This window comes from Coffea arabica, chromosome 6e, assembly GCF_036785885.1.
Source record: "Coffea arabica cultivar ET-39 chromosome 6e, Coffea Arabica ET-39 HiFi, whole genome shotgun sequence".
NCBI lineage: Eukaryota > Viridiplantae > Streptophyta > Magnoliopsida > Gentianales > Rubiaceae > Coffea > Coffea arabica.
In genome coordinates, this window is record NC_092321.1 from 57735094 (window position 1) to 57756994 (window position 21901).

General features: G+C 36.0%; 1 protein-coding gene and 1 non-coding gene across 2 annotated transcripts; both read right to left on the reverse strand.

Moving 5' to 3' along the window:
* Positions 1 to 9049: 9049 nt before the first annotated feature.
* On the reverse strand, positions 9050 to 9726 carry LOC113738738 (stemmadenine O-acetyltransferase-like). The gene is made up of 2 exons (XM_027265993.1): positions 9643 to 9726; positions 9050 to 9574 (listed from the first exon to the last, which is right to left on the reverse strand). Exons 1-2 carry the CDS (start codon positions 9724 to 9726, stop codon positions 9050 to 9052), a joined length of 609 nt encoding a protein of 202 aa, XP_027121794.1.
* A 2206-nt stretch (positions 9727 to 11932) lies between these two features.
* LOC113687485 (small nucleolar RNA R71) lies at positions 11933 to 12039 on the reverse strand. Its single transcript, XR_003447767.1, has one exon. It is a non-coding gene; the product is annotated as a small nucleolar RNA R71 (small nucleolar RNA).
* Positions 12040 to 21901: the final 9862 nt, after the last annotated feature.

Here is a 21901-nt window from a genome sequence, read left to right on the forward strand (position 1 = left end):
ATATTGGATTTTGATGTGTGGGCTCTATGAACTCCCACAATGACTTGAGGACTGATTTGATGATTGATGATGAAATTAATGGTGGTTTAGTGTTTAAATTAGTGGATTAATGTTGTATTGTTGGTAGAAAATCATAGGAGGTGCTTGGAGCAAAAGTGACCATTTTACCCCTGCCTTGTCCGACCATTTTTGTGTAAAATTTTGAGATTCTAATGACTTGATTATGTTGATTACATGTTATTGTGAGTGTGTACAAAATTTCATTGAAAAATAACATGATTTGGTTGGTCAAATGAGTTGATTTCCAAAGTTAGCAAAACTGGAAAATGAATCCCGTATTGCCCAGGCAGTCATTTTGTATCGGCCATAACTCTTCGCTCCGATGTCGAAATCAAGTGCCGTTTGTGGCATTGGAAACTAGACATTCCCAAATTTCCATTGGTACCAATTTTACATTCTGTTTCCACTTGAGTGAGTCACACCATTCGATTGAAAATCACTGTCTTGTTTCGTTTCTCTCCAGGAGACAGGACAGGACTTGTATCTTGATGCTCAAAAACGAGCTGTTTGTGGATAGAATTTGAAAATGGTTTCTTCTGATAAAATTCAGCTATATGTTAAGTATTTACCATACTCATGCCTATTTAAGGAATGTATACTTGCATTACATATCTACATGAATTGGTTAAATGATTAACCATATCAAATGACCATATGAACTCGATACATGCTTAACTTGCTAGATTGCTTGCTTAGCCTACTCGGTTTTTTTTTAAAAATGGAGTCGAGTGTGTACTTTATCGCACTCGTTCTCTTTTGAGATGAATAACTCATGCTTGGAAATACTCGAATAACATAACTTGGTATGTTAAGGTTGCATACGTCGTTGGAGTGAATCTCCTCGACTCTCACGTGGTAAAAATGGGATAATGGCTAATGATGACCTATTAATATGACAAATGCCTGTCAATTAACCATCACTACTCAACCGTTAACCGTCAACCGTGAACCGTGAACCGTTAACCGTTAACCGTTAACCGTTAACCGTGAACCGTTTACCAACCCACATGACTACCTGATTACCTGACTATTTGCTCACATGAATTCCAATCTACATGACTATTCGATATCCGTGAATTACATGCTCCCATGAAATCAACTTGTATTGCTTACGTGCTTACGTGCTAAGTATCCACTTGATTACTTGATTATCATGAATCACATGTTATATGAAGCTGTCCATTATTGTTAGGCGAGTGTGTACTTTACCTCACTCGACCTACTCAAATGTGAAGTTTACCTTTTGCCGAATTACTTGGCTACCTGTGCATGTTGTAAGCTCTAAGCTGAACTTGGGCCCTGCCCTTGGTTACTGACTTACTCGAGCCAGGACTGGGCTCGGTCGGGTAGGTTGGAATCCTGGGCCACCGTTTCGGTATACTCGAGTATTACCACTGGAGGGATAAGGTGATGGCCAGTCAAACCGAGGGGATCCGGAAGTCATAAGGTGCAGATGACCGACAGAGTTCCACTGGAACACCGTATCCTACAGTATATGTTTATTTTGTATCATGATAATTGTTTCATGCTAAAATGCCAACATGAAATCCTGAGCCATGCCTGTGTTATGCTCCATGCCTGTTACCTGTCCAATGTACTCATATCATGATACTTGTTTCATGTTAATGCTCCATACCTGTAACATGCTTAATTACTCGCACCTGTAATAAGCTCCAATCACTCGTGAACTATACATGCCAATGTCTTGAACTATGATAACTGTCTCATGATAAATGTCTCATATCATGATACATGTCTCAAATTACCCGTGCAATGATTATCACCTCATGATAACATGCCATTGTGTAACCTTGAACCATGCATATGATATGCCCAACTTACTTGATTTATTTGAACTGTTAGAGTGTCTTGGAACCTCACTGGGCTGTGTAGCTCATCCCACGTTGTGGTTTTCTTTTACAGGGTTCGAGACCAAGGGTACTCGTGAGTAGTACTAGATTGTTTTCTTTTGAAGATTTTAAGTTATATTATAACGGATGGTTATTGTACCCCTTTTCCGTTGGGTTGTATTTAAGCTTGGAAAGCTACATAATTGTAAGTGTGAGATATTTGAAGTATTTTAATTATGTATTGAAGTTACTTAAAGTATTTCGGGCTTTTGAATGATGGATTGTAATGAGTCCTGGCGAGAGCTGGGCAGGCGTCCCGCGGATACCCTTTGGTTCGCCTTAGGGAGAAGTGGGGGCGTCACATAATACCTATTCCAAACTTATTATATGATACCAAACGTGGCATTGATGACTCGAGATAAAATTGTCTGATACGGAAGCATATTCAAACAAGAGATATAGGGAATTCTTTCTATAGAACCAAACTTATGTTAAGTTCATGAGTAAAGGATTATATCTCACATTGGTCCGAGAAATGGAAAAAAAGCTGTTAATATGTAAGTAAGAGTCCGAAACCTAATAGTTTAACCTTTTAAGTCAAAATTGGATTTTTGACTTACATATTGGCCTCTTTATAGACTCTCTTGAGGTGTTTCTCCCCTAACAAGTGGTATCAGAGTTTTACATTGCAAGACTGGACTACTCATGGACAAATAAATTCTTTTTGGAGTTGGACCAGTAAAAATTCTCTTCTTGGTGGTGGACCGAAAGTGTCGAGGAGTTTGGCTGGTGTTGGACAAGTGCGCCATGGGTTTGGCAAAAGGTTCAGTTGGTTGTAGATCAAAGAGTCAAGGGCTGATAGGGGTTGGGAATCCAGATGGACTTGGATGTTGAAGAAGAGTGAGTCCATGATTGGGAGAAGATGTGACCTTAGGTGTTAAGGTGGGATTGTGTTGAATATTAAAAGTGGGTTTGAAAAAGAGTTTGTAAATTTGGATTTAATGTGAGGGGTTACTTATAAAGGGGGAGATTTGTTAAGTTCATGAGTAAGGGATTATGTCTCACATTGATCCTAGTGATAGAGAAAGAGAGCGTTTAATATGTAAGTGTCTGAGACTGAATAATTTAAATTTTTTGGTCAGATTTGGATTCCTAACTTACATATTGGATTTTTTAATGGATTTTTTCGAGATGTTTCTCCCCTAACAAGTTATATGATCAACCTTCAAAGCAAGATTCAAAGTATCTTATAGAACCTTGACTGCATTTAAGAAAATATGGATAAATCAACCAACACAAAGTGTTCAATATTACATTTATTTGTCAAAAATTGATAAGAATGTTACAATATCTCTAAACTAAGCTTATTTATATACAAACAGCTAGTAGAAAAGCCGAAAATAAAAGAAAATAAAAAAATAAAAAACCACCTAGAAACACGAAACAACTAGAAACTTCCAATTGGAAAAGGAAAAGAAACAACGAGAAAACTGCTAATAATTCATGGTACCATCCGACGTGGATTTAACCTGTGATCCACGATTGGAGAATTTAAATTGGTGCCGTCTACCTATGAAAAATAATGCCTTTCCTTCCTCAAGCTTCTTCTTCTCAAAGATTAACTGTCGTTACAATAATTGTTGACATAATCCCATGGATCTTATTTTTATTCTCATAGATCCGGTCTTTATTCTCATATATCTGATACCTATTAGGGTACCGGTATCTTGTAGTAGCCTTGTAATTCAAGCCTTTGCAGCAGCTTATGAAGTGGAAGTTTGCGTCGTTGCGATGGAAGCTATTGTGAATTACTTGAATCACAGGACAACCCCTAACTCCATCAATCAGGTTAGGCACACCCTTACGCTACACCATCCTACAAGAAACCTGTTCTAGTACCAACTGACACGTATTCAAAAAAGAGATCAATTATCTTCTTGTTAAATAACCAAAAGATATGCGCGATCAACATTCAAAATAGGATTCAGGAAATCTTACAAAACCTTCAGCACAAACTATTGATAATCAACCAACACAAAATCCAATGTCATAAATGTATCAAAAATTGATAAGAATGTTACAATAGGCCTAAATCAAGACAACGTATAGTAGAGCTGTCAATCAGACCTAATGAGTCGGGATTTGACAAGTTTAAATTTGGCTTACAAAAGAAACAAGACTTTTAGCTTTTCAGATTTCAGGCTTGGGTTCACAAGGCTCATACCCAACTCACAAAATTATTAAGTTTCAAACTTAAACCGGGGTTAGACTAAGCTCACAATTTAATTCATAATTATACATAATATAAGTTTAATATTCTTGTATTATTATAAGATTATCCAAGAACTATTAATTTTTTAAGTTACAATTAGGGATGGCAACGGGGCGGGGTTGGGGCGGGGGACCCCTCCCCCATCCCCCGCCCCGCTGCCTACAAACTCCCTCCGACCCGCCCCATCACCCATCCCCCGCTCCCCCCGCCCCGCCCGGCTTCCCCCGCGGGGCTAATAAAAATTTGTTATATATTTTATTATGGTTAAATTTTAGTAAATAATCAAGTACTAAAATATTAACACATCATCAAATTATTATTCATTATAATTTTATGATTGAAACTTATAAAAACAATCAAACAAAAATTATTTTAATACAATCCAATATGATGAAATAAATATATCTAAAGTAGTCAAGTTTTCACTTTTGGCACAAATACAATCACTAATTTATTATTGTGCTTGTGCTTTTTTTAAGAAAAAAATGTTATTATATTAAGTGTGATTAGGAATTTAGTATAAATGTATTAGTAAATTTAGTATAACCAATTAATAATTTGTATTAGTACACATATATAATTAATAATATCAATTTTATTATATATACTAATAGACATTATTTAATACATATAACTAATAATATCATTATCATAAGTTTGTAACTAATTAAATTATATATTATATATAATTATATACATATATATTTTTTATATATTTATTTTTTTAAAGCGGGTGGCGGGGCGGGGGTACACTTCCCCGCCCCATTAGCATTGCCATCCCTAGTTACAATATGTATTGTTATAAAGTGCATATATTATGTGCATCCAATTGTTGGGGCCAAGTTTTAATCAAGCTGAGCTTTAATTAAGTTCAGACTCAACTCATATTTAATTTGACCATAATATTTAGCTCCAATGTTCGCACAACTTAGTTAAAGATAAGGCTCAGTCTATTAACATTGCCAATTTTTGGGCACACAGCAGTAACATGAAATAATAAAATTAAGAAATTAATTATTAATACGAGACAACTAAAAACTTTCATACAAGAACGGAAATTAATGAGAGAAATGGCGTTTGACATGGATCCGGCTTTGAGGGCCTTGAGATTCAGCGGACTGGTCAGTGGCACATGTGCTCGTAAATTGTTTCACCAACCCAATTTTCGCGCATTCACTCGTTGAAACGAATATAACTAGAAAATAATAACATTAAACAAAAATATTTAAAAAATACGTACTAAGGAAAACTAAGATTACTACCCAAATTTCAAATCATTTTGGATCCTGTGTTACATCTATGGTTGTTACACCCCTATTGTATTGTTTGATTGGTGTAAATCTTGCAATATTTGATGTACCTTCAATTCCTAGTTTTGGTGTTACATCATTCTTTCAAATTGTACCGTAGAAACTTTAAATTTAGATGCGGGGACGAGTGTTTATATATATATGTAATATTGTATTGTTTGATTGGTGTAAATCTTGCAATATTTGACGCACCTTCAATTCCTAGTTTTGGTGTTACATCCCATGTTAGATCATACTTTCAAATTGTACCGTAGAGACTTTAAATTTAGATGCGGGGACGAGTGTTTATATATATATATATATATATATATATATATATATATATATATATATATAATAAAAAATTTGGGCGGATTTGTAGGGATCATAAATCGTTTATAGAGATTATTACAGATCTTTGGTAAAGAAGTAATTTTTTCTTATCAATTGAGCCAACTTGCTTTAACATAATTACCTTATTTTATTTTCTAATTCTTAGCGTTCGGTTTTAAGATCATGACAGGTAGAATGATGAGGACCAATAACCAGAACGACTAAGTGCTAAAAACATCTCTACTGTAAGATGATTATTAATTATCATATTCCTTTTTAATGATTTGCGTGAGGTTTTGAATCAAATAATGGATGCGATTTATCAAAAGTACAGACATATTGAGAACAAATGCATGCATTAGTGATGGAGATATAAAAATATTACTTGTTGTATGCATTGTGCTCTTAACATGATTTTGGTGACATTGAGCGCATCCATGCGAATTAATTACCTATCATTTTTTTTGAGTGAAAGGTTTTGAATTTAGAATCTCAAACTTACAATCTTTCGCACCTAATCACCTAACTCAATCCATCCTACCTAGCTTGATTACTATAATTACAATAATTTGTCCTTGTGCTGACAGCAGATATGGTTTTTTCATTAGTGCATCCATTCTTGTAATCTTAGTTTTATTATCTTAAGGATTAATCTTTCCTATACTGACAGTGTATATACTATCAGCGTTAGATGAATGATAACTATGCAAAATTTGAATTTGAAATTTAACTTTTACATAAATGTCATGAATCAAACGGTGATAGTGTATACACTTTCAGTGTATATAAAATTTACTCTTATCTTAATGCTTTGAATGAGGTTTTGAAGATCATCACAAGGTGCAAGAATGCACTAGACCAATAATTGCAACTACTACATGCTAATCACATCTACAATACACGATGATTCTCTTGTTTTATATTTAATGACGGCTTCCATAGTTCGTATACATTTATTTTCCGCATTCATCGAGAATCAAAATGATAAACTCCTGGCAACTACTTATTGTGGATGTCTCTATGTTTATTGTTGAAGTCCTTTCGCGGAAGTCATGGTTTTCTTTATATTAATTCATGATCCTGACTATTTAATTTCCTTGAGTTGAAATTTTGGCTGAAAAATTGTTGAATACTTTACGTGTCTAATACGACAACTAGCCTTCACATTAGAAATTGGTAATGTTAAAATAGTTGACAAGTTAATGTAACTGGGCAAAATGTCTAATTGGATGTTTGGATGTGAGGAAAAGGCTGGAAAGACCATAAGAGATCACCTAATGCTATATTTGCGCTTTATATTATTCACCTGAAATGAACTAAAGTGTCTTAACTAATTAAATTTGGTTGTAGGGGCAATTGAATATCAACACATCAACTAATTCAAGTTAAGGTTTTCGTTACCAGAGGTAGTGTTTTTGAGTTCTTCTCAAGCTACTTGAATTCTAAGGTAAGGATTTTTCCACAGTATAGTTTTCATAGGTGAAAGTCGTGTGTAATATGTACAAGTGCATATTCATTTCTAGGCATGGCTGGTTCTTCCAAGAATTTTGAAGACGAAAATGTAGTTTTCTAGAGATATTTCTTTTGCTAAGGATGGAGATATAATAGTTGACTAGTCAACAAAGATTTTCTTCAATGATGATTGCTGCGCACTTCTGGTCATCATTTGGTTAAGACTATAGTTGATAATATCCAGAAGGTAAAGTAGCCTATATGTTGTCCTCAAAATAGTGATATCAATTATTAAAAGTCCAAAATTTTCAATTAGTAGGTTTTTTTTAAATCAAAATTACCGGGAACTAGTGAGGGGTTAGGCATATGTCCAACCTGTTTATTAAAAAATTTCAAAGAGAAAATGAAAAGGAGGATATACCGCCTAATTGTGACTAACTAAGAACTTTACAAACTTCAAATGATCTCAGCATACTCCACAATAATTCGGCAGAGTATTTGACTTGAAATCTTGTCGTGTTGCTATTGTTTTGCTAGTTTTTGAATACTCCTTTCATTTCTTGGCCTTCTTTGAGATCACTAGGCTAAACGAATCGTCATTAAAATCTTGGTCTCTATCACTTTATGTGTGATCTTATTCACCATTATTATCGGTGGCACTTTGTAGAACACTTCAACAATTACCTCCAAAAAGTGGTTTGTTTAGTTTTAGTTGCAAACATGTAATATTGTAACTGAGTTTGTAATTGTGCACAATTTATGAGATTGAACACACTGATCAGAACATTCTTTCTGTTCATGCCTTTTTTCCTTTTGAAAATTAAACTTTTACCAACCAGAATAACATCTTTTTTTCTTTAATCGCCATATTCAACAATTTGATTGTTCTCTTCTTCCAGTTTCCCATTTTAAGGATGCAAGGCTATGTTCTTAATGCATAGATCTTTGATCATCTTATAAGAATCTTTTATGAAGCAACAAATTCATCGTATGTAGGCAATTCATTGATTTCACATTCAAGTTTACATTATCCTTCAACCATCGCTGCAAACATCCCTCACATTCAAATTCATGGTCTGTGAATTCATCTGCATGGGGTGATCTCGTTTTGATCTCTCAAGGACAAACTTTCTTCGCAGGACGAAAGCTCCTTCTAGGTCAACAGTCTTAGTGTTTGCTTAGGCTATGAATCACGATCACTGTTTCATGTTTCCGAGATTATCAAAAAGAAAATTTGTTTTTGGAAATTGAGTTTTTTTCAGGGTTTCTGTTTTGTAATTTTGACAAATGCCATTTTGGCCAATGTTCATTCTTGGGACAAACACTAAGAGTTTCCATTCCAACGGTGAAGTCATATTGTTGATTAATAATGTTCTTGAGAACACATTCCAAGAAATTTAGGCTTTGATCACTTGTCAAATTGTTGTAAGTTACAAAAACTTTCTTTTTATGACAAAAAACTAATATAGTAAAAAAAAACAATAAGTATGATTTTATGTCACAAGGAGGTATAGTCTTACGTCATAAAAATTTAGTTTTAAATATTGATCTTGTGATCCCCACTTACAAATCACACAAGGGTGACCTTCATTCTTTTGACTCCCTTGTAACTTGTAAATGAGGGTCACTATTTACGTAATTACAAGATCAACTGTGACTTGTAGATAAATGTTACGCTACTATTTGTGGCTTTTTTTAAAAAAAAAATTTATTTTTTACTTAAAACCACACAACAATTTAACAAGTCACCAAGGCTTAAATTTTTTATAATGGCACAGCGATCGCAGCGTTTGTCAGGGGCATGACAAGAGATGATCGGTTGCAAGTGAAAGGATCTCTTCAGGAAGAATAGCAATTTCATCCTCCAGCATGTTAATCCATGCTTCTATTCCATCACCACATCTTGTACTCATCAAAATTACCACATTATTCATTGGAACAGCTGAAGTGCAGACCACAACAGGCTTACCCCATCCATAGTCCACTTCATAAACTGGGAATCCACACCAACTGGAGAAACAACAAGAGCCCATATCTTCTTCAAAAAGTGGTTTCATTTCATTACTCAAGGTATTTAGATATGGCATCCCACTCTGAACATTCTTAATGAATTCATCATTGACTTTTGTAAATGCTGTCCTCAAGTGCCATACCAGATCATGAAGTTCTTGATTTTTGTCAGACACTAATAGGGCAGATGTGGTGACAAAAAGGTTTCCAAAGGCACACAGATGATCAAAAGCCGGCAAGCTCATTCTGGTTCTCAAATTGACAGTATGGTATGCGGCAAAAGTTTGTTTAGTATTATCAGCTTTAGCCTTTGTCAATCCAATAAAATGCTTCCAAATAAAAGCAGAAACAGCTTCCACCGAGTGGGATCCCTCACCAGCGAACCCATGGCAGCAGAGGAAGTAAGTTCTTTAAGTGCTGCCAACTTTTCTTTGTTGAACACTAACCGCTTTGTCACCATCTTTTCATTCTTTACCAGTTGAAGAGAACTAGCAATCTTGAAGTTTAGCTGAGGAAAACGATGGCCTGCTAAGTCAAAACTGGGTGGCAGAGTTCCCTCAGCTTCGCAGCGATTTGTGGCAGCCGATGATAAGTGAATATTTAACGTACATTTTGTACAAATTTGGCATGAATTTTTGGTATGTTTTGAGAAGATTAAAGCCATATTTGAACTCTTTTGGTGATAATTGCTTAAATATTGTTTAAGTGTTCAAAACTTGATAAATGAGTGGATTAATGCGTTAATTTTGTGAAATTGTGAAGGTTATTGATGTATGAAATTCATGCACGAGCTGAAAAAAATGTAAGGATCGTCTAGAGGACAAAGTACAAAAGAAATTGGGAACAAAAATGTAGAAAAAGGAAAGAAGTGAAAAACTGGAAAAAAATTGATCAACACGGATCCGAGCTCGGATCCGTGTAAACAAGTGGGATCCGAGCCCTCGTCTATACTTCTGGAGGAGTGTATCCGAGGTCAGAACGATCCGACCTCGGATCCATCATGGAAAGTTCTCGGATCCACAAATTCGAGCCCGGATCCATTATCACCCCTCAGATCTGGGGCTCGGATCTGCCTCTCTCCTCAGCAAGTGGCACAGCCATTTTTCTTTACATTTTTCATAACCTTTCCAGCTATTTTGAGGGACAGAAATCGGTGGCACATGTTTCTGCAACAAAAGAGAAGACCAAATGAGTGTAGACAAAAAGAAACATCATATCTTTGACTTCTTTTTACAAAATCTGAGTGGAGGAAATTATGAAGGAAAAGAGAGACTTTCTACCACTTTTTATGCAGAAACACAGGAGAGAGGTGAGGGGATTACCATACATAGCTAGTTTTTCATCTTGTAACATTTTTCTCTCTAGATAGGAGTTTTTGGAGAAGCATTTTTTTGGAGTGTTTCACTTGTAATCATATTGTGCAAGAGTATAGCAGGAATTGGAGAGCTTCACCTTCAATTGGCTAAGCTTTCTTTTATCTTTCTTATACTTGTACTTTATGATGTTTTGCATTAATAAACTTGTGAGTTTGATTGTTAAATCATTCATGAGTAGCTAATTTTTTTTATCTAGGGAGTAGATGAAACTTATGGCTAAATAATATGAATTGAATGTAATTTACACTTGTTATATCTTGTATTAACTTGTCTACTTGTGTAGCTGTGATTACTTGTTATTGATTGATCACCAATAGCTTGTTTATAGTTGTTATTGTTCAATGAGAATTGATAATAACAATGGAAACATATGAGTAGAGCTTGAGTTGTATGTTCATGAAAATAGAGATACATTTAGGTGGATTTGTAGACTACAGCATTATACTTTCTCTGCTCAAATTAATTGTAAGTCTAAATAATAGAGAAAACAAGGGCTTAATAATTGTTTAAATTGCTCCTCGTGGGATCGACCCGATACACATCTTGTACTACAATTGCGACCTGTATACTTGCAGTCCAACGGGTGTAAAATCGGAATTAAACTTGCATTGATATAAAAATTCCGTCAATTTTTTGGCGCCGTTGCCGGGGAGCGGCAATATTAGGGCCTAATCATCTCTATTAATTTAGATATTTTCATTATTTTTATCCAAGTTGTTGAATTAAAACTGCAAAATTTCTCTTGTTTTTATTTGTAGTGTATGCACCGATCAAATCGCGAAGTTGCACATTTCGATCCTGAAATTGAAAGAACATTAAAAAGACGGAGGAGGAATACATCACATCAAGAGAAACAAGAGGTTTGGCAGCCAATAGAAGATATCTTGATAGAATTACAATTTGAGGAAGAAATGGCAGAAAATGAATCAAATAGGAGAATTCTGCAAGATTTTGCTTTATCGGGAGCACAAGGTTCTCAAACTAGCATTGTAAGGCCAACGGTAAACGCTAATAATTTTGAGATAAAACCATCACTGATTCAAATGGTTCAACAATCTCAATATGGAAGTAATGCTACCAAGGATCCAAATTCTCACTTGTCAACATTTCTTGAAATTTGTGATACAATTAAGTTTAATGGTGTTAGTGAAGATGCAATTAAACTTCGATCGTTTCCATTTTCACTAAGGGACAAGGCCAAGGTTTGGCTACAATCTCATCCTCCAAATACTTTTGAATGAATTAGCTAAGGCTTTGCTTAATAAATTCTTTCCACCTGAAAAAATTGCTAAATTGAGAATGGATATAACTAGTTTCTCTCAACAGGAAGGAGAGACATTGTATGAAGCTTGGAAGCGTTATAGAGAATTACAACGAAGATGCCCTCATCATGGTCTACCCGATTGGCTAGTAGTCCAAACATTTTACAATGGTCTCACCTATCCAACAAAGATGCATGTAGATGCTGTAACGGGAGGAGCTTTGATGGGAAAGACAGTTGAGGAAGCTCAGCAATTGATCGAAGAAATGGCTGCTAACAACTACCAATGGGCAAACGAACGAGGTAATTCAAGGAGAACCGCAGGTATGCTCAAAGTAGACACCTTGAATATGTTAAGTGCAAAAATGGATAATGTGGTTAAGATGCTTAATAGGCAAGTTGGTTCTAGTTCTAATCAAGGAGTAGTTGTTGCATGTTGTACCACTTGCGGCGGAGATCATGATGATTTTATGTGTTCTAACAGTGAACAGGTTCAATATCTCAACAATTACAACCGTCCACCCCAAAACAATCCATACTCCAATACTTATAATCTAGGATGGCGTAATCACCCGAATTTTGGATGAAAAGATCAAGGGAACCAACAAAAACCAGTTAATCCACCGGGTTTTCAACAAAAGCAACCACTGCATGAGTCCAAACCAACTTGGGAATTGGCAATTGAAAAGCTAGCCAATGTATCAAATGATAAAATTGAAAAGTTAGCTAGTGCCACTACTCAACGGTTTGAAAGAATTGAGGGAAGAATGGACCAACTCACCAATATGTACAGGAATGTTGAGGTCCAATTAGGCCAAATTGCTAATGCGGTTAATAATCGCAACCAAGGGGATTTACCTAGCAAGACTGAGGTGAACCCAAGGGAGCATGTGAAGGCTATAACCCTCTGTAGTGGTAAAGAATTAGTTGAGCCGCCGGTAATTGGAAGTGGAAGAGAGATTGAAAGAAGAGAAAATAAGAAATTGAATGAGTTAGGAGAGGAAAGCAAGGAAGTAAAAGGGAAAGAAAAGATGGAGGAAAATGAACTACAAATGGAAGATGCAACACCAATTCCTCCACCGGTGCCATTCCCTCAAAGATTGAAGCCTTCAAGAAATGACAAAGAATTTGAGAAATTTGTCAACATTTTTAAACAATTACATATTAACATTCCTTTTGTGGATGCTATTTTGCAGATTCCTTCATACGCAAAATTTCTCAAGGAGATAATGACCAAGAAAAGGAAGTTGGTAGATAGTGAGACAATTGCATTAATGGAAGAATGTAGTGCAATTATACAAAACAAATTGCCACCCAAGTTGAAAGATCCAGGGAGTTTCACAGTTCCTTGCACTATCGGTAATGTAGAATTTTCTAAAGCACTTTGTGACCTTGGTGCAAGTATGTCATTGATCCCTTTAACTGTGACTAGGCAATTGGGGTTGAAAGAATTGAAACGTACTAACATTTCCTTGCAATTGGCTGACAGGTCTATTAGACATCCAATGGGTATATTGGAGAATGTGCTCATTAAAGTGCAGAAATTCATTATTCCTGTCGATTTTGTTGTTTTAGATATGGAGGAAGATGTTAATGTACCTATTATACTTGGTAGACTATTTCTGGCCACTGCAGGTACAATAATAGATGTCAAACGAGGTAAGTTTAAGTTTCAAATCGGTGAAGAGGAAGTGGAATTTGATTTGAGTAAAGTGGAGAAATATCCCTCTTTTACCGACCATGTTTATTCAGTCGACATATGTGATGAATTGGCATTAGAAATGAGTCAAGTAAATCTTGATAATGATTCTCTTGAACTTTGTCTTAATGGTATAAGTATACAAGAGGAACAGATTGAAGAAATGACTGAATTTTTGCAGACATAGGTTCCTTATAAAAGGAGAAATGCATATGAGGAGTTAGGACTGAGCAAAGGGCTACCTCCACCATCATGTGAGCAAGCACCGCAGCTTGAACTTAAGCCGCTGCCTAAGCACCTCAAATATGCATTTCTTGGAGAAAAAGAGACACTGCCTGTGATTGTAAATTCAACATTAGATGAGGAACAATTAGACAAGCTTTTACGTGTTTTGAGGAAGCATTTAAAGGCTATAGGATGGACAATTTCTGATATCAAAGGAATTAGTCCAACTATTTGTATGCACAGGATTTTATTGGAAGAGAATTCTAAACCAGTGGTTGAGACTCCAAGAAGGTTAAATCCAAACATGAAGGAAGTGGTAAGCGTAGAAATCTTTAAATAGTTGGATGCAGGTATAATTTTTCCAATTTCTAATAGTGTGTGGATTTCTCCTATTCATATAGTGCCAAAGAAAGGGGGGATAACCATAGTATATGGTAAAAATGATGAAATGTCCCTCTAGAGTTGTGGTTGGTTGGCGAGTCTGTATTGATTACAGAAAACTGAATGCAGCTACTAGAAAGGATCATTTCCCTCTTCCTTTTCTTGATCAAATGGTAGAAAGATTGGCCGGATATGAATTTTATTGTTTCTTGGATGATTTTTCAGGATACAATCAAATAGTCATTGCATCGGAAGATCAAGAGAAAACTACATTCACTTGTCCTTACGGTACTTTTGCATTTCGAAGGATGCTTTTTGAACTGTGCAATGCACCGGCCACCTTCCAACGATGCATGATGGTAATTTTCTCTGATTTTAATGAGAAAATTATGGAAATCTTCATGGATGATTTTTCTGTATTTGGATCTACTTATGATGATTGTCTTAACAATTTAGATCTAATTTTACAGAGATGTGAAGAAACAAACCTTGTACTCAATTGAAAAAAATGTCACTTCATGGTTTGTGAAGGTATTGTACTAGGCCACAAAATTTCCTCAGAAGGTATTGAGGTTGATCAAGCCAAAATAGAGGTTATTGAGAGAATGCCTCCACCGACCAATGTGAAAGGCATTCGCAACTTTCTTGGACATGTGGGATTTTATCGACGGTTTATTAAGGATTTCTCAAAGATTGCTAAATCTTTATGTGAATTACTTGCAAAAGATGTTCCTTTTCACTTTAATGATGAGTGTTTACTTGCTTTTAATAGGTTGAAGAAGGAACTTGTCTCCGCACCCATAATAGCATCACCGGATTGGAGCATGCCATTCGAATTGATGTGTGATGCAAGTGATTTTGCAGTTGGGGCTGTTCTTGGGCAAAAACGTGATAAACGACTTCATGTCATTTATTATGCAAGTAAAATGTTAAATGAAGCCCAAGTCAACTATGCAACAACAGAGAAAGAGTTGCTAGCAGTGATTTTTGCATTGGATAAATTTAGATCGTACTTAGTAGGATCTAAAGTTATCATTTATACCGACCATGCAGTACTCAAGTATTTGTTAAATAAGAAAGATGCAAAACCGCGACTAATTCGATGGATTTTATTATTGTAGGAATTTGATTTGGAGATCAAAGATAAAAAAGGATCCGAGAATTTAGTTGCTGATCATCTTTCTAGACTGGAGAACATGCCGCAAGAAGACCATTCTTCCATTAAAGAAGAATTTCCAGATGAGTTTTTAATGGCAATTTATAAGTCACCATGGTATGCTGATCTAGTTAACTTTATAGCTAGTGGAGTGATACCAAATGATTTGAATTCTCATCAAAGGAAAAAATTCTTAAATGATGCTAAACATTACTTTTGGGAGGGACCATTCTTTTACAAACATTGTGTAGATGGAATAATTAGAAGATGTGTTCCGGAGGAGGAGGTACATAGCATTTTAATGCATTGTCATACTCTTGAAACGGGAGGTCATTTTAGTACTACTAAGACCGTAGCAAAGATATGGCAATCCGGATTTTATTGGCCTACTATGTACCGAGATACTAGAAATTAGGTTAAAAGTTGTGATCAATGCCAAAGAACAGATAATATCTCAAGAAAGAATGAAATGCCTTTGACTACATACTTGAAAGTTGAATTATTTGATGTTTGGGGCATTGATTTTATGGGACCATTTCCTAGTTCATATAATAATAAGTACATCCTTTTAGCAGTTGATTATGTTTCTAAATGGGTGGAGGCCATTCCTTCACAAACTAATGATGCTAAAATTGTGCTTAAGTTCCTGAAACGGAACATATTTTGTAGGTTTGGAGTCCCAAAGGCAATAATAAGCGACGAAGGTAAACATTTTTGTAATAAAGTTATTGAGACTTTGTTGTTTAAATATGGATGCAGGCATAAAAAGTCACTCCCCTATCATCCTCAAGCTAATGGACAAGCGGAGTTGGCCAACCGGGAAATTAAAATTATTTTGGAGAAAACGATAAACCGATCAAGAAAGGATTGGTCGAACAAGCTTGAAGATGCTTTATGGGCGTATAGAACGGCATTTAAAATGCCGTTGGGAATGTCTCCATATAAGCTTGTTTATGGGAAAGCGTGTCATTTACCTGTGGAAATAAAACATAAAGCTTATTGGACTGTTAAAGCTATTAATTTTAATTTTAAATCTGCAGGTGAAAAGAGAATGCTTGAGTTAAGCGAATTGGAGGAATTGCGGTTGACTTCGTATGAGAATGTCAAGATATACAAAGAAAAAGTGAAATTTTGGCATGATAAACACATTCTTCCTAAGCATTTTGAAGAAGGGCAAAAGGTTTTGTTGTTTAACTCAAGACTTAAATTATTTTCTGGAAAACTTAAGTCTCGATGGTCCGGTCCATTTGAAGTGGTTCGCATGTTTCCTTATGGAGCAGTGGAAATAAAAGGAGAAAATGGTGCTCCATTCAAAGTAAATGGCCAAAGATTGAAACTCTATTTGGCCGGAGAAAAAGTTCCTAAAGGAGTAATTTACTCCTTAGGAAATACAATGGAGAGTTAAAGAAGTTATAAGAGAGTCGAGCCAACGACTATAAACAAAAGCGCTTGTTGGGAGGCAACCCAATAATAATAGTGTATTTGTGTGTTTTTATGTGTTTCTTACATTTTAGTGTAATTTAATTGACTAATTAGATGTATTTCACTTGTTTGTAGGAGGTACGGGAGTTTTATCATCCATCTTGGACGTGCACTTGAAGAACATGTGTGAAAAGGGAGTTTTTCAACCAAATTGTGTTTTAAGTGCATAAAATTCCCATGCATATATATATACATTATGCATTTCAAGTATATTTAAGTGAGTTTTGGTGATGACATGGTTATAAATGCTCATGGACTCATTTGATGTAAAAGTGCCTAAAAATGCCATTTTGGTGTAAAAGTGCAAAAATGATCAAAGAACCTCACATCTCGATTTTCAATGCAAATATGTTTGATGTGTTTAGGTTGGATATTGTGTTTATGGTATATTACATGTGCGTGGGAAGTTAGAATTGATAAAAAGTTTGTCCAATGTGTGATTTGGAATTGGCCGGAAAAAGGAGAAAAAGTTTAAAAAATTGCAGTTTCTGCAATTAGTGCAGAGAAATACGGATCCGAGCTCGGATCCGAAAAGCCCAGACAAATTCTACCGCGGATCCACTGATCCGAGCACGGATCCATTCCAACCCAGAAAGATCCGAGGGCTCGTCTGTGTTTCTGTTGGGACTGATCCGAGTCCTATCGGATCCGAGGCCTCCAGAACCGATCCGAGCTCGGATCGGTTCGCGGATATAGCAGAAACGAGGCTTCGTTTCTGCACTTTTCAAATATTTCTTCCCTCTTCTCACCGAAACCCTACCCCATTTCCTCCAATCTTCCATTTCATCCATCAAATCTCCAATCTTTCACCATAAACACCTCCCTAACCCTTGTATGATCAGAAACCCTAAGCTTTTTTACCACAAAACATCATCAAAAGTGGTTTTTGATTTTCAAAAGGGGATTTCGGGCCGCACGGAAATTCTTCGATTTCTGGGTGAAATTAGACTTGTTTCTTCCTCATTTTTCATCATTATCATCCTCTAGCATCCTCCTATACATTTGAGGTAACAATTTGCAATTTCTTTTGCGATTTTATAATTCCTATTTTTGCAATTTTTTTTTTTAGTTTTTGAGTATATGTGCTAAAAGCTTATTTGTTGAAATTTCTTGATACAATTGTACTACATTGTTATAACAATTTTTACGCTTATTTTTGAGGAAATCATAGATTTGATATTATTTTGTCAAATTTTTCTAGGTAAATGCACATGAATTTGGAAATGCATATATTTTGGATTTTAATGCTACAATTGTGCTACATTGTGATAATATATATCATTAGTAATGGTTGTTTGCTTAGAATTAAGAAATTTGTTAATACGGTGATAAATTTTATAATTTTTTTTTTTTGAATGGAGGATGTTTTTCATAAGGCAATGGGGAGATGTTAGAGCACATTGTCATTGATAGTCTACTTTACTTTCAAATTTTATACCATTTTTACAAATGGTTTTAATTCTCAAAGTATTGGAAGTATTTTGCATATCCTGACAACCTTGTTGGTAATATTCATTCTCAATATGAGAATTGGATTTGTGAGGTGTTAGGAAGAATATTTGCTTGAATTTTGAGGTTGTTGGCAGGTAGTTTAGCCCTTTTTCAAGGAGAAACTCTGCCAAAATTTTCTTAAATTCTTATTTATTATTTGGGAGCAAGTTTAAAATGTTTCTAATGCATATTCATCTTGTTTGTGTGTAGGTATTATGACTCGCACAAGGAGGGCTCGCATTCGTACTCATACTCCTTCCTCAAGTGAGGAACACACACCCTCTTTGCATGAGGAGTCACCTGAAGAAGAATCTCTTTCGCCGGAGCCGCCACCACGCTCTCGCCGGAAGACCGCATCTACTAGCCGTAACGAGCCACCTCCAGACTACGATACCACACGATTCACATCGTTTGAAAACCAACAGTGGTATGAAGCTGGACTGGACAAGGAGATCATAATTGAGAAGCACTTGGCACTGGAGGTGGACGTGCACTATCACATTTCTACAGCATTCAAGAGACTTGGATGGGAGAGCATCCTTCAGTTGTCCAAGCACCACTACCCCAATCTGGTCCGGGAGTTCTACGTTAATGTAGAAAACAAACAGAGCCACAGTGGTAACCTCATTGTCTCATGGGTTCGAGGCAGGAGAGTAGCTCTCAATTGAGATACACTGAGACGCTTCGTCCAACTCAAAGACGAAGGCGAAGATGTCAAATTGACTAAGGAGTTCAAGGCTCGAGACCCTTGGTAGGTGGGAGAGGCGGTTGGACGCCTCAAGGGCCAGTATCGAGAGAGAGGAACTACGAAGAAGCTTACAGTTTACGCCGATTCCTTCGAGCATAGGTATCACTTGATTTTCTACCTCTTTGCCTTCAATGTGGTACCAAAAAGAAGTGGAAAACGGGAGCTCCGCAACAGTGATCTCTACTTCTTGGACAAGATGATGCATGGTGTGGGTGAGCAGTTGACCGGTATTCCTCTACCCAGCATTATCATCAGTTATATGCGGACCACGGCTTGCATGAGGGCCGGCGAGACTTGCTTCGGATTTCCTCGACTGCTATCCCTCATTTTTGAGAAGCTCAAAGTTCCTCTTGGAACCGAGAGAGCTGTGGTAACTAGGTCGGCCGAGGAGGTAAATTCTTCGATACTCAAATCCTTAGGTATTTCTACGCATTTTGGAGCTGCTCTGGTCTGGGACACAGGAGAAGCATCGACTTCCACTCAACCTCCGCCTTACACTGAACCACAAGCGGAAACTCAAGAGACGTCGGAGGCACAGCAGACTCTTTCTCCTCCTGTTCCGCGACCACCTCCTCCACCGAGCTCCAAGTGGCAAGAGCTCCTCAATGCCATTTGTTGTATGGAGGCAAGAGTCGTCGAGCGTATTGACCAGACCGAGCGGATGATGACAGAGCGACTCGACAGACATGATTGCCGTCTTCGTGCGATCGAGAATCATTTTCATATCCACCGGTCCCCTACTACGACACCTCAGCAGGAGGAGGGCCATATTGGTACCTCACAGGGTCCTCATGGAGCCGAGGAGGCAGTAGACCCTCGTTCCGAGCAGCCATGATGCTTCTTAGCGGATTGGATCCTTTATTTCTTTATTTTTCTTTTCTTTTGTTAAGACAAACTGTGTAGATTTTATTTTTCTTTTATTTGAATCATCTTGTGCTACTTATGGTGTTTGATACCCTTGTTGTCTCATTTTAGACAGAATTTGGATGATCGTGATGATTAAGGGCTTCAAATTGCATCACCACCTATTTGAGGGAAGTTTCAGTTTCTTTTACCTTCCTTTACAATGAGGACATTGTAGATTTTAAGTGTGGGGGAGGGATTACTTTATTTTATGGATAATTGTGTCTTAAAATGCATGATTTTAGTGTTTATGGCTTAAAAATGTTGGAATTATATTTGGAAATATGGTCATAAGGATAATTTTTGTGAAATTGAGGTTGTTGGCAGGGAGTTTTGTCCATTTTTATGGGGAAACTCTGTCAAAATATTTCTAAAATATTTTCCAATATTTCATTGCAATTCTTTCAATTAAATGGCCAAAATGTTAAAATTTTAAGTGTCTAATTCTTCCATTAGATAAAATGCTATATGTATTTTGGAAAAATTTAGTCCTTATTTGGCTTGGAATGAATTATTATGCAATTAGGATTTTTACATTTTAGAAAGTATATTTAGTTAAATAAGAAAAATTATGCTTAGAATTTTGCATGATTAATGATATTTCTCATTTTTACTTAATTTTATAAGTAAGTGATTGATATAGTCAAGACAAGGCCAAATGCTTCCTTTAATTATGCTTAGAGGGAAAAAGAAATTATATGGTGTTGAAAAAAAAAGAGAATAATATTATTAATTTTCTATTCCAATGATTCACATACTGAGTAATCGGGGGTTAGCATTTACAAATGTCGACATTCGTGTAAAAAGGTATTGGAATTAAGAGTATGCTTAGCAATTTGAATAAGTGAAATGTTGAGTAACCGGAAATTTTCACCTAAAAGTGTTGATTTTCGCGTAAAAAGACATTTTCACTATTTAAATAAGATGAAATGTGAATAAATCCCTCTAAATTGTTAAGTTTTGGGATGAGGAAGGCCATAAAATTGACTATATGATTTACTTATTGGTGGAATTAGAATAGAATGAGAGATTGATTTGAATTTGTTGAAATTAAGGCATAATTATTTTTATTTAATTGAATATTATGAGTATTTAGTGTAATATGAGAAATGACATAATGATTGGTTTCTAGATTTTTGAGGAATTAAATTTGACAAAAGTACGAATATTGTTTTATCTATTGAATCATTGTAGTAAGTACTTTTGTGTAAAATTGCTTGAGGACAAGCAATGATTCAAGTGTGGGGGAATTTGATAAGTGGATATTTAACGTACATTTTGTACAAATTTGGCATGAATTTTTGGTATGTTTTGAGAAGATTAAAGCCATATTTGAACTCTTTTGGTGATAATTGCTTAAATATTGTTTAAGTGTTCAAAACTTGATAAATGAGTGGATTAATGCGTTAATTTTGTGAAATTGTGAAGGTTATTAATGTATGAAATTCATGCATGAGTTGAAAGAAATGTAAGGATCGTCTAGAGGACAAAGTACAAAAGAAATTGGGAGCAAAAATGTAGAAAAAGGAAAGAAGTGAAAAACTGGAAAAATTGATCAACACGGATCCGAGCTCAGATCCGTGTAAACAAGAGGGATCCGAGCTCTCGTCTGTACTTCGGGAGGAGTGTATCCGAGATCAGAACGATCCGACCTCGGATCCATCATGGAAAGTCCTCGGATCCACAAATCCGAGCCCGAATCCATTATCACCCCTCGGATCTGGGGCTCGGATCTGCCTCTCTCCTCAGCAAGTGGCACAGCCGTTTTTCTTTACCTTTTTCACAACTTTTCCAGCTATTTTGAGGGACAGAAATCGGTGGCACATGCTTCTGCAACAAAAGAGAAGACCAAATGAGTGTAGACAAAAAGAAACATCATATCTTTGACTTCTTTTTACAAAATCTGAGTGGAG

Excerpts from the sequence above, each read along its gene's own strand:
- LOC113738738 (XM_027265993.1), bottom strand. The coding sequence starts at position 9,726 with ATGGTGACAAAGCGGTTAGTGTTCAACAAAGAAAAGTTGGCAGCACTT. Across the intron at positions 9,575-9,642 it reads CTGCTGCCATGGGTTCGCTG|GCTAAAGCTGATAATACTAA; the intron begins GTGAGGGATCCC and ends GGATTGACAAAG.